Source organism: Pristiophorus japonicus, chromosome 12 (assembly GCF_044704955.1).
Source record: "Pristiophorus japonicus isolate sPriJap1 chromosome 12, sPriJap1.hap1, whole genome shotgun sequence".
NCBI classification, from domain to species: domain Eukaryota; kingdom Metazoa; phylum Chordata; class Chondrichthyes; family Pristiophoridae; genus Pristiophorus; species Pristiophorus japonicus.
This window is the reverse complement of record NC_091988.1, coordinates 61,411,415-61,425,719: the sequence shown is the minus strand read 5'-3', so window position 1 is coordinate 61,425,719 and position 14,305 is coordinate 61,411,415. Positions and strand designations below refer to the sequence as shown.

At 42.4% G+C, this 14,305-nt stretch overlaps 1 protein-coding gene across 3 annotated transcripts in view; it reads right to left on the bottom strand.

Moving 5' to 3' along the window:
- twf2 (twinfilin-2) overlaps positions 1-14,305 on the bottom strand; it is a 139,229-nt gene that overhangs the window by 34,967 nt on the left and 89,957 nt on the right. For all 3 annotated transcript variants that reach the window (XM_070895557.1, XM_070895559.1, XM_070895558.1), the window contains exon 3: positions 5,985-6,163. In XM_070895557.1, the coding sequence (XP_070751658.1) occupies positions 5,985-6,163 (179 nt within the window). The remainder of the gene's footprint in view (positions 1-5,984; positions 6,164-14,305) is intronic.

Here is a 14,305-nt window from a genome sequence, read left to right as displayed (position 1 = left end):
CATGAGTCAGCGTCACATCCAAAGTGCAGTTATTGGTATGGAGATAGGAGGCAATTTTACATCAGAATTTACCGCAGCTGAGGAAAACACTGCATTTCAAACAACAACAACTTGCATTTATATAGCGCCTTTAACATAGTTAAAATGTCCCAAGGTGCTTCACAGCAGCGTTATCCAACAAAATTTGCCACCGAGCCACATAGGAAGGACCTATTTCCCTTAACAGAGAGGTCAACAACCAGGGGGCATAGATTTCAAGTAATTGCTAGAAGGATTAGTGTGGAGTTAAGGAGAAAGTTTTTAACCCAGAGGATGGTGGGGGTCTGGAACTCTGCCTGAAAGGATGGTAGAGGCAGAAACCCTCACCACATTTGAAAAGTACTTGGATATGCACGTGAAGTGCCGTAACCTGCCATGGACCAAGAGCTGGAAAGTGGGATTAGGCTGGATAGCTCTTTGTTGGCCGGCGCGGAAATGATGGGCCAAAATGGCATCCTTCTGTGCTGTAAATTTCTATGATTCTATAAGGAGATATTAGGAGAGGTGACCAAAAAGCTTGGTCAAAGAGGTAGGTTTTAAGGAGCGTCTTAAAGAAGGAGAGAAAGGTGAAGAGGTTTAGGGAGAGAATGCCAGAGCTTGGAGCCTAGGCAGCTGCAGGCACGGCCGCCAATGGTAAACATACAAGATGAATTCAAAAAATATAAAATTTGGAGAAGTGAGTTTCCATCTTTATCACAGTTTAAGGCTCAACGATGATTTCAAGTAATGCTCCTTTAAAGTAACATACCACATATTATAGTGGCATGCAATTTGATCTACATATAGTGCACATATAAAATAGGTAATTGGTGACTAATGCATTGGATTTTAACCACGTAGCATTGTTTTGCAGTGCAGAAAGAAATAAAACACACCACGTAAACATGCTAATGCCCCTTTTCAATAAGGTACCAGTACCAGACCAATACTGGAGTGATTATTTAACTAACACTTTTCTGATTGCCTCATACTTTGATTATTGCAGCCTGTTCACTGAGCCGGTCAGCAGGTGGCAGTAGTTATTCATGAACAAGTGCCACTCAGTAAAATGGTACCGAAACACTAATCTGCCAGGGATTCTAATATTGCAGAAAATGTTACCCGTTGAAAGGATTACTGCAGGTGCTTTGAATTATGCTCTGATATACCAGCCCAAAGAATGATGGCAAAATGTGGGATTACAACTATGATTTCCTCATATGGCACATTCCTGATTTTAGCCATGCCATCGTGGAGCTGTAGTGAGGGAAAGCTAAAATTGGAAGAGGGGGAAAAATTCGAGTCACTGTGATCTACAGTCACATCACCAGTAGTCGGTTGGAAAATGGTGCGAGGGGCTCAAAGGTGGAAAAAATGCTCATAAAAATAGGGCAATAAACTTGAAATTTCTTTTCAGTGTTTGCCACGAGGGCCCCTATCTATTAACTGAATTCCTGAAACCACTTCTTGTGAAAATGTCTCAATTTTTTTTAAGACTGCAGAGGATATATCTGTTAATGCGGGAACTTTCTGCAATTTGACCTTTATGTAAACTGTAACAGATCATTTGTAACAAATAATCATCGAATGCAATCTGTAATGTAACAGTGGTGCATACTTCACATGCAAATACATAAGGCTTCTTGCACTTTTCCATTGTGACAATGCTTCTTTAAAGCACATGCTTGCAACAACAGATACAGACATTGTTAGGGTGAGGTCTCATTAATAGGAAACAGACAGTCCACCACAGTGCACTGAAGCCAAAACTTATGCTGCCTTTAAGTGCCAACAAAGGCTTAAGAGTCAGTGGAATTTGCTTTCAGATCTGAATATCTCAAGATATTCTCAGGGATACCGGCGAGGCAGTATTTATTGCCCACCCGCGTTTCCCTGAGTGTGGCACTGCAATCATATATAGGACAGACTGGTGAGAATTGGTAGGTTTTATGGTGCTAGGGCAGAAATAAGCAGATTTAAAAAATATATAATTTCACAACTTGCCATGATATAATTTGAACTCAAGGCATCTGGGTTGCAAGTCCAGTACCTGAACCAATAGGCCACTATACTTGTATCTGCCAACTCCAGAACCTGCCACATTTAATCTATGAAAGAAAAACAGAAGAAGCTAAAAGGACACAGGTCAACTTGCGCATCTGAGTCAGAAGGTTGTGCGTTCAAGTCCCACTCTAGAGACTTGAGCACAAAAATCTAGGCTGACACTCCAGTGCCGTGCTGAGCGGGTTCTGCACTATCGGAGGTACCATCTTTCAGATGTTAAACGGAGACCTTGTCTGCTCTCTCAGATAGACGTAGATCCCATGGCATTATTTTGAAGAGGAGCAGGGGAATTATCCCCGGTGACCTGGTCAATATTTATCCCTCAATCAAAATAACAAAGATAAACAGATTATCAGTTTGTGGGAGCTTGGTGTGTGCAAAGTGGCTGCTATATTTCCTATATTACAACAGTGACTGCAAAAGTACTTCATTAGTTGTAAAGTGCTTGGGACGTCCTGAGGTTGCAAAAGGCGTTTATATAAATGCAAGTCTTTCTTTTTTTTCTAATCTGGGGCTGTTTTTTGGTTGCAGCATGCAGAGAAAAATATCTCGCCTCCATGACTGAACTTTCCATAACCCTGTGCAGCAGTTTTTGCCTCATTACCGTGGCCACTACATGGGGACAGGCTGAAGGAACACAAGAAACTATAAAAAGTTGCTGCGCAATAGAACAAGCAACTTAATTCTATATGACTATGAAATCACTGTGTTGCAAGTTACCAGAGGCAACTATCAAATGAATTTTGGAGAGCAAATTCTGACTTTACTGTCATGCTAGAAGCTTAAAAAATTGTTAAGCACTTAATCACTGTTTATCTATCTGGGAGTGGTTTTGCCAGTAGCATCACTTTAATTGTATCATTTTAAAATGTAAATCTACGATAGAAAGTACAAAATTAGAATACTAAGCTGCATATCCAAACACAAAAAGGGGGCATCAAACAACTTAATATAAAAACTGGGATATTCAATATTTTCAGTGAGAGTTGGAAAAATATTATAAGTGCGAAGAAGCTGCTGACAGGATTTCAGCATTGCTAAGGAAACAGATTTAGGGCTTTGGATAAACCAGCTCGCGTTACTTTCTGAACATACTACAGCACACTCTTTAATCCACTTAATGGAGCTTGGTGCATCCAATTGGCTGGATGCCCATAACATATTTGGAGCAATTTTTTTTTTTAAAAAAGGAAAAAAAAAATCACATTTGGAACATAAAAGTTTAATTGACCATGATACTGAAAATGGAAGTGGTCCAATGTGAGGCGAATGCCTGTAATTTTACGTTGAAATCTGACTTGGAGTAGAAGGACACAGGCTTGATTCCAGATTCCGGAGAGCTTGTGATAGAATCATAGAACAGTACAGCACAGAAGGAGAGCATTTGGCCCATTGAGTCTGTGCCTGCTCTTTGTGATCTCAGTTTCACTGTTGTGGGGACGTACTGAAAGGAGGCCAAGTGAATTCCATTGAGTGAAGGAAACCATGAACTAGTCTGCTCTTGTATGTCGCGCGTTTCGAAGTATCATCATAGGCAGTCCCTCGAAATCGAGGAAGACTTGCTTCCACTCTAAAAGTGAGTTCTCAGGTGACTGTACAGTCCAATACGAGACCTACAGTCTCTGTCACAGGTGATGCAGACAGTAATTGAAGGAAGGGTGGGTGGGGAGCCTGGTTTGCCGCAGGCTCCTTCCGCTGCCTGCGCTTGATTTCTGCATGCGCTCGGCGATGAAGCTCGAGGTGCTCAGCGCCCTCCCGAATGCTCTTCCTCCATTTTGAGCAGTCTTAAGCCAGGGATTCCCAGGTAACGGTGGGGATGTTGCACTTTATCAAGGAGGCTTTGAGGAGTCATTGAAACGTTTCCTCAATAGGAGTTCAGAGTAGAGCGCTTGCTTTGGGAGTCTCGTGTCGGGCATGGGGACGATGTAGCCCTCCGAAGGGAGCTGGTCGAGCTTGGTCAGTGCTTCGATGTTGGGGATGTTAGCCTGAGCGAGAACAACGACGTTGGTGCGTTTATCCTCCCAGTGGATTTGCAGGATCTTGTGGAGGCAGCATTGGTGGTACTTTTCCAGCGCTTTGAGATGTCTACTGTATCAGGGCAGTCCTAGGAGCAGGCTGCCTTCTGTCATCATGGCCTCAGAAGGCCTGACAAAATTCATACCGGGAGAAAACAAAGAAAATAAAGGGATTTCATACAGTCATAACAGTGAATTGCAAGTCAATTCTGTGGCTTGGGTAATGTACAATGAAGCTTTATTCATTTCTGTACTATTTGATATTGAGGACTTGAATGAAAACAAACTGCATGCTGAAAATTTTTTTCCCATTTACTACTTTATTTTCTAGTTTGAAAGTATTACATTATTCTATCTTTAGAAGTTTTTCTTTAGTCAAATCGTTAAGTACAATTTGGAGCCCAAATTTGTTTTCTCAGCAGAAACGAGGCTTTGGTTAGTGTTCAGCAGCTTCCTGCTCCATCCATCAGTGTAACCGGCAGCACACTGATAAGGGTGTAAAATCTGTTGCTGACATTTGTTTGATATGCAGCTTTTGTCTTGCGGACTCCACACTACAGTTCAGACACTTAAAAAAAAAGTGTGATCATTACTTTCAGAAAACAAGTATAGTATCTGTAGGATTGAGGAAATGCAATAAAAATTAATATGCAGCCTTTCCTGAAAATGAAGGAAATTTACTTGGAACACATGAACAAGAAAAAAAAACTTGGCATTTATAACAAGGGAGTAAAAGGAGTCATGGCTCAATTTCTTTAACTTATTTTACATCTTGCAACTCCTGTATATCTGCACATACAAGTCATTTCATGGGCATTGAAATTTGGAAGTTTACCGTATACGTGAGTTATTGCTGTGGATGGTACTGTAGCCCATGCCAGGGCGAGCAAGCACCAGCCTGGCACAGTCACAGTCATCTGCCAAATCTCTGGCAGCGGTATGGGACAAAACATTTGGATCACTATTTAGGGGTGTACCATAAAGCAAGACATTGTGGTAGATGGTGCTGCAGTCCATTCTGGCAAAGTACAATTGCCTGGCTTACTCCAACTGCTCTGTGTTTTCTGGTCTCTTTGGCAGTGGCAATGCATGGGACAGTCAATTTAGAGCATTGTTCTGGCATTGAAAGTTGGTGGGGGGTTGCCTTATATGGGTGAATTATGGGGAGGGACAGTAGTGCAAATCATTCCGGGGAGTACAATCACCCGCCTGGCCCAGTCCCACTACAGTCTCTCTTCTAGACTCTCTAAGGGACAGTTAACATGCATCAAAATTGAATTTCTCTCTCTGGGAACCCTGGGGACGTAGAATTTTTGGTTGAATGGTTGGGGGGGGGGGGGGGGGTTATCATCTTATAGGTGGGGATAAAGAGAAAACTTTAATAAATGAGGTGTGTAGTGCCCTGTTCACTTACAAGTACTTCCATAGATCAAAAATACTCCCCGAGAGACAGCTTGACTGCATAAAAACAGGTTTCGATTTCATTTGTAGTCCAAGCAGTGAAACATTAATGAGCAGACATGGAATACCACCCTGCTCAATATATAGTTTTCATTTTTATGATCAGCTTCGGAAAGTGGAAATAAGAATCAACATTATTAAAGGGACAGCGTTGTTGTAAAACATTTTCAGACAGGCTTATATTCTAAAACAGCAAGTGACCTGGCTCAGAAACATTGAAACAGAGCCCCTATATTAGCTGGTTCACACCAGAAAGGTGCTGCATAGGTACAGTGTAGACTCTTTCAACACAGTTTTGATATTTTTTTTTAAATTATAGAAACAAATAAAAGGTCACAACATGAACTGTTAACCTGTCTTCCTCTCTTTCAATGCCTGACCAACCTCATAATATTAGTTATATTGAATAAAGTGTGTAAAACTTACTGGGGAATGATCAGGAGACCAGGAAATAAAGAGCCATTCGTAGCCCTGTGCATTCTGGCTGTCAAGGCGATAAAGGATGTAGCAGGGTTGCATGTCCTCCAGCAGAGGAAGGATGAAGCGGTCGTAGTCTCTATCCCACGCCTGTGATGGCTCTTTGTACATCCCCAACACTAACTGCTCTAGAAGAGAATTACACACACGGTCAATTGCACATTTCAAAATGATTTCTTGTTCAGCTTGCAGGGCAACCAAAAGTATAATCCAACAATTCCTATTTTCTATTATTTTTAAATTATAAAATGCAGATCCAAGTGGCACATTATGTTCAAAACAACAACAACAACAACTTGTATTTATATAGCACCTTTAACATAGTAAAACATCCCAAGGTGCTGCACAGGAGTGTTTTAAGACAAAACAAATATGGCACTGTGTACATTACACTGCTGCTGGCGGTTGTACCATGAATTTAATTGATAGTGTGCAATGGTAAAAAAAAAAGTGTTTTTTTTAATATAAAAGATAGCTGTACCACGTCATAGCCACAAAATCAGGTAGTCAGCAGAAAGGAGGCCGTTATTTATAGGGAGGGAAGGAAATCACAGCTCGAGTAAAGCTGGAGCTGCTCTTGTGCACCTCACAGTAGCTGGTGACAGAGGTCTGGCAGATGCCGCACAGCTGGGTTGTCGATCTACCCTTGATGCAGAATGATGTGCATAAACTGTGGACATAAGCTTTAAACAGAACTGCCACATACTGGACCTGGGAATGTTTGATGCTGACACCGAGTGCCCTAAATGGAAACTGCTTGATGCCCAAACACCAACATCCCTCGCCCTGGCTACAACATAAACAAAAATTGCCAATTTATTCCTTTCTTTCATAGAAATTTACAGCACGGAAGGAGGCCATTTCAGTCCATCGTGTCCTGCTGGCCGACAAAGAGCTATCCAGCCTAATCCCACTTTACAGCTGTTGGTCCTTCTACACTTTATCTTGTGTAGAAGGAATTGTAATCCTGTGTTCAGATATGTAGGTAATGGGTGATGATACAAAATATTCTTTAAAAAAATTTCTATCCCTCAATTGTGCAATACTCCAGTAAACCCATCTTTTAAAATATATATGTTCAAAAATGGCTCTTACAAATGCCATCTGCTTGATGCAGCTTCCCACCTGATACTTAGATGTGCCTACACAGCACACCCTGTATGTGCCTTGAGGTTTGAGCGCTATTGTAAGCATGTAATTACTTGTTCCATTATTTGAACAAAGGCACTAATCCATTTAAAGTAAATGTGAAATCAAAGCAGACCCAATAAGTTCAAATAATTTTAATTGAAATAATAAGCTCCATGGTTTTTCTGATCTCTATTTTTATATAACTACATTTATGTTCCTTTTACTACAGAATAATTTTGAGCATCAGCTATTAGTAAACTTTTGTTTTAAAATTAATAAAATTGTGAGGGCGACGACATACAAGAGTACTTCCCAAAGAAAACTCACATCTTCACTCGGGGAAATCACAGATTCTTTAATTCAAACATCACACCAGTTCTCTGGAAGAGCTAAGGCCTTGTAATTGTTTCTGTACACACTGCAAGTGATGACTGTGCAAACAAACATGTATTTAGTGTCTTTAACATAGTAAAACATCCCAAGGTGCTTCACAGGAGCGTCAGATACAATTTGACAGAGCCACATAGTACAAGCGATCTTTAAAGGAGGAGAGGTGGTGAGGTGTAGGGAGGGAATTCCAGATCTTAGGGTACAGTCAGCTGAAGGCATGGTCACCAATAGTGGAGCAATGGAATTCAGGGTTGCACAAAAGGCCATAATTGGAGGAGCACAGAGATCTCGGAAAGTTGAAGGGCTGGAGGAGGTTGCAGAGGTAGGAAGGGGCGAGACCATGGAGCGATTTGAATGCAAGGTTGAGAATTTTTAAAATCGAAGCATTGCTGGACCGTGAACCAAAGTAGGTCAGCGAGCACAGGGGTGAAATGGCGTTGGTTAGTAATTGTTACTCATCTCTTTAGTGTTCAACTGCTAATTTTATTTGAGAGCTAGGAACAATCTTGTATATAGATGAAGCTATGAAGATGCTGAAGAGTTCTGCTGGTGGCTAGGTTGTCACAGTTCCATGCGAACAATCTGTGCATTGTAACTGTCCACACAGTGATGTTACATACTGTCAGGTGACATATGCCAGTCACAAAAACTCAATTTCTGCGTTCTAAATACTGTACAACATGTATAGCCGAATACAAATACTTCTTTGCCAACTACCTTCATTTGTTGGACTATTTCTGCAGAGAATTATAACTGGTAATACTCAGATGAAGTGCATTCACTGGGCACTAATTTAAAACTTGATTGAATGAATAAAGTAAACTCTTTCCTGGCCGGTCTCCTTTGTTTCCCTAGCCTCTACCTCAAAACCATGTTTACCAGGAAAGGTAAAATTAGATTTGTGTTATAAAAACAAAAAGCTTCTTATATGGTGCAAGTGAAACCGTTCCAAGAATGGAATGGGCGATGACAGAGGAGCAGTGCATGCATTTGCTAACAATGACCAGAAAAGGTCCTGAGCACTGAAAGCAGTAGCCAGGAAGGAGATGAAAGCTACAGAAGTTACACCCAATTTGGCCAATTGGACAGATATCAGCGAGTCAGTTAATTACCCAGAAATTGAACCTGTTGTTACAGGCAAGCAATCAAATGTCAAGATCTACACTGCTACGATCTAATTTGTTGAAGTACGACTTTTGATCCATGCTATTCTTTACCAGAGTGGAATGGAAATCATTAATCTTTACAATGCTTAACAATCTCCTAATGTTACAGTAGAGATCTTGGGAGTATCTCATTACTTAAATATTTATAAAATATACAGTTTGCAACAAGTTAAATACACTTGGCAAATACATCCAATGTATCGTATGTCTGTTCTACAAATGTGGAAAAGTGAATTGGCTTGCTGAGCCCGAATTGAAAGCAAAACAGATTTATCCACATTGTGCGGTTAAGTTCTATCTCCACATCTGAAATTACAGCAGCTTTGAAAGAGATCAGCAGAGATATAAAGTGATCTTTCTGTTTGTACGATGATCCATCGAAACGGTCATCTAATAACCCTGTAAAGGCAATTCAAGCTTATAGCACGAATCCTTCAACTTTATTTGCATTCAAAATATGAGAAAACCAACATCACTTTCAACTTTTTTTTTTGCCCCAAGGTGTTTAAAAAAAACAATACTGTTGGCAATATTAGCAAACACAATCATTCATGTGACATCCCTCTGTCCACTGTTTTAGTAGAGGCAAAAGATACATGGTGTACCATCTGTTAAGCAATCACATCATCATCATAGGCAGTCCCTTGGAATTGAGGGAGACTTGCTTCCACTCTAAAAGTGAGTTCTTAGGTGACTGAACAGTCCAATACAGGAATTACAGTCTCTGTCACAGGTGGGACAGATAGTCATTGAAGGAAAGGGTGGGTGGGGAGTCTGGTTTGCCGCACGGCGTGGATCTTGATGACTGGGGGGCAGTGCTGTGTGGCGGGGTCAGGTTGGTGGAGGACCTTTGTCTTACAGATGTTTTGTGTCAGGTCCATGCTTTCGTACGCCTCAGTGAAGATGTTGACTATGACTTGGAGTTCAGCCTCAGTGTGCGCAGACGCAAGCGTCATCCGTGTACTGTAGCTTAATGACAGAGGATGGGATGGTCTTGGATCTGGCCTGGAGAAGACGAAGGTTGAACAGGTTCTCACTGGTTCTGTAGTTTAGTTCCACTCCAGCGGGGAGCTTGCTGAGTGTGAGGTGGAGCATTGCAGCGACGAAGATCGAGAAGAGGGTTGGCACGATGACGCAGCCCTGCTTGACCCCGGTCTGGACATGGATTGGATCTGTTGGTCAGGATCACGGCTTGCATGTCGTCGTGGAGCAGATGGAGGATAGCGACAAACTTTTGGGGGAGGCCGAAACGGAGGAGGACGCTCCATAGTCCCTCGCGGTTAACAGCGTCAAAGGCCTCCCAATTGCCCACACCCTTAGCCATGGTTCAGTTAGTAGCACCCTTGCCTCGGAGTCAGAAGGTTGTGGATTCAAGTCCCACTCCAGGGACTTGAGCACAAAAATCTGGGTTGACCTCCAGTGCAGTACTGAGGGAGTGCTGCACTGTTAGAGGTGCAGTCTTTCGGATGAGACGTTAAACTGAGGCCCCGTCTGTTCTCCCAGGTGGACATAAAAGATCCAACGGCACTATTTTGAAGAAAAGCAAGGGAGTTATCCTGGTGTCTTAGACAATATTTATTCCTCAATCAACATCTAAAACAGTTTATCTGGTTATCAGATTGCTGTTTGTGGGAGCTTGTTGTGCGCAAATTGGCTGCTGCAATTTGCTACAATGAAACAGTGACTACACTTAGAAAAATAGAAACATAGAAAATAGGTGCAGGAGTAGGCCATTCGGCCCTTCGAGCCTGCACCGCCATTCAATATCATGGTTGATCATTCCCTCAGTACCCCTTTCCTGCTTTCTCTCCATACCCCTTGATCCCTTAGCCGTAAAGGCCATATCTAACTCCCTCTTGAATATATCCAATGAACTGGCATCAACAACTCTCTGCGGCAGGGAATTCCACAGGTTAACAACTCTGAGTGAAGAAGTTGCTCCTCATCTCAGTCCAAAATGGCCTACCTCCTATCCTAAGACTATGTCCCCTGGTTCTGGTCTTCCCCAACATCGGGAACTTCATTGGCTGTAAAGCGCTTTGGGACATCTGGTGGTCATGAAAGGCGCTATATAAATGTAAGTATTTATTTATTTATTTCTCTCCCGATCACTTCCTCCATTCTGCCTCAGGGATCTACCGGAATCCAATGCCAAATCACTGACAAGCTGCCTGGGGTTGTCCAGCATGTGTCCGCACCTTTCCGGTATCATTTAAACGAGGCCCGAGGCTCAATAACAAGTGTGCCTCGAGACTACCCCTTCCATTACTGGGATTGCTCCATGTGCCAGGTACTGGCAGCAAAGCAATTTCTCGACCTCAGTTTTTCCATTCGGTTCTCTCTATCCAGGGAGTCAGGGAACAACATAAGTACTCCATGAATGGTATCAATATAGCCAAGAATGAAGCTGAAAGAGATACAGGGGTTTTCGTAGACTTGTTGCTCAATGAGTCCGATCACTGTGAGGCAGCAATCAACAAAGCAAATAGGATACTGAATTACAGAGTCAAAGCAATAAGGCTCAAGTCAGAGGAAGTCATGCCCCAAATATCTGGTCATATCACCTTTGCGTAACGTGAACAGCTATGGTCAGTGACAGACAGTCAAGCCTTGTAGAGAATGTGAGACAATATCAAAAAAAGGTGGAAATACTCAGCGGCTCAGACAGCATCAGTGGAGAGAGAAACAGAGTTAATTAAGGTTTCAGGTCGATGACCTTTCATCAGAACTGGAAGAAACAGTTTTTAAGCAAGTACAGAGCCAGGGAAAGAGGGGAGTGGAAGAAAAAACAAAGGGGGAGGTCTAGGAGAGGGTGGAGGGCAGGAGTGAGTGAAGAGAATGTGAGCTTAATTACTGACAGAGGATGGAGTTATTAGGAAAGACTGAAGCAACTTTTGAAAAAAATGACAGCATTAAAAGTCACTCAAAGTCAGTAGCACTGATCCCCGGAATGCCACTTCAAGTGGTGAATACAAGACTCCCTTCGTGAACCCTAGATCTTCATCAAATGGTTGTGTCACTTGAAGATTGAAATAAATATTTAAATAAAAATAAGTCGCTGGATATATTGTGCTGAAAGTTTTATATTATTTCATACATCAACTGACTCTCTCTCTTCAGGGATGTACAGTAGGCACCTCAAAGCACTGGAGAAGTGCCACCAACATTGCATCCGCAAAATTCTTCAAATCCATTGGCACGGCTAGTGTACCAACGTCAGTGTTCTTCTCTCAGGCCAAAATCCCCAGCATCGAAGCATTGATCACGCTCAATTAGCTCCGATGCGTGGGCCACGTAGTCCACATGCCTGATACAAGACTCCCGAAACAGGCACTCTATTCCGAACTCCGTCATGGCAAACGAGCCCTGGGAAGGCAGAGAAAACGCTTCAAGGATACCCTCAAAGCCTCCCTCAAAATATGTAACATCCCCACCGACTCTTGGGAATCCTTGGCTCATGACTGCTCAAAGTGGAGAAGCAGCATCGAACGCGGAGTCCTTGTCAGGAGCACGTGGTAGTCAGGTACAAACAGCGGTTGGCGCGCACAATAAACTAAGCACCCCACCCACCCGTCCCTTCAACCATCACCTGACCTACCTGTGACGGAGACTGTAGATCCCGCATTGGACTCATCAGCCACTTTAGAACTCATTAGTGTGGAAGCAAGTCATCCTCGACTCCGAGGAACTACCTAAGATGGAGTCCACGCTGAAAAGTCTGTCTTCTATTGACTGAGAGAGTAATAACAACAACTTTTATTTATATAGCCCCTTTAACATAGTAAAACATCCCAAGGCACTTCACAACAGTGTTACAAGGCAAAACAGAAATATTTGACACCGAGCCACAAAAGAAGAAATTACGGCAGATCACCAAAAGCTTGCTTAAAGAGGTAGGTTTTAAGGAGGGTCTTAAAAGAGGAAAGATAGGTAGAGCAGCGGAGAGGTTTAGGGAGGGAGTTCCACAGCTTAGGGCCCAAACAGCTGAAGGCACAGCCACCAATGGTTGAGCAGTTATAATGAAGGATGCTCAAGTGGCCAGAATTTGAGGAGCGCAGACATCTTGTGGGGTTGTGAGGCTGAATATGATTACAGGGATATGGAGGGGCAAGGCCATGGAGTGATTTGTAAACAAGGATGAGAATTTTGAAATCAAGGCATTGTTTAACCAGGAGCCAACGTAGGTCAGAAAGCACAGGGGTGATGGGTGATCGTGACTTGGTGCGAGTTAGGACACGGGCTGCTGAGTTTTGGATGACCTCAAATTTACGTAGTGTAGAATGTGGAAGGCCGGCCAGGAGTGAGTTGGAGTAGTCAAGTCTAGAGGTAACAAAGGCATGAATGAGGGTTTCAGCAGCAGAAGAGCTCACACAGGGGCAGAGGCGTGCAATGTTATGGAGGTGGAAAAATGTGGTTTTAGTAATGCCGCGGATGTGTGGCTGGAAACTCATTTCAGGGTCAAATATGGCACCTAGGTTGCGAACAGTCTTGTTCACCCTCAAATTGATGCTAAGGAGAGGGATGGAGTCAGTGTAGCACTAATGGTAGCCGAGTGTGGTCAGTGCTTCGACGCTGGGGTTGTTGGCCTGAGCGAGAACACTGATGTTGATGCGTCTATCCTCCCAGTGGATTTGCAGGATCTTGCGGAGGCAGCGCTGGTGGTACTTTTCCAGCGCTTTGAAGTGTCTACTGTATATGATCCATGTCTCTGAGCCATATAGTGCACTGAGCCATTCTCCTGACTTACTTCAGTTGCACAGTTCGGATAATATTTACTTTAGCTGCAGGCAGAAAAATGAAACAAATTCAAGAACTATAGTTTTGAACATGTGTGATTCAAAGTCCTATTTTCCTTCCCCGAAACTCATGAATGTTGATGAATGGCTGCCTATTTTTGGTTCCTCTGAAGGTTGCCAATATTACTGGGTTTCGTCAAGGTGAACGATGGTCATGCTAAATGATGGAGCATTTTTCCATTTTACAATGACAATGTGATTTTATTCAATGTCAGATACTGTAAAAGTGCAGATGTTTACTTTTTGAAGTTGTACTGTATAAACAGGATAATAACACCACAACTTAACTGTCTAATTTAGATCATTGCAGGTTCAAGGCTGTGACGTAGGCAAAAGCAAGTTTAAGTAAACTGTAACTGAACACTAGCTCACTTAATACTATCATTTACTGAAGAATGGCGTATAACATATTTTAACATTATACAAGAGAGACTTTGACTGGTATGATTCAACTTCGTCCACCCTTAAGCCTAGGAGTTATTGTTGCTGATATTATCAGCAAGTGCTTAACACGTTTGTATAAAATTCCTCAGTCTGTGATTTTAACACAAGTAAAAAACATTTATTGATTGCATCACCTGCTAATATCACCAACAGTGTCAGCTGTGGCTCAGTGGGCAGCACACTCGCCTTTGAGTCAGAAGGTTGTGGGTTCAGGTCCCACTCCTGGAACATAACTTAAAGCTGACACTCCAGTCCAGTACTGAGGGAGCGCTGCACTGTTATTTTGAAAACGTGTTCAATTAATGATTAGATAAAATTGAATAATTCATATTAGTGGTTCAAT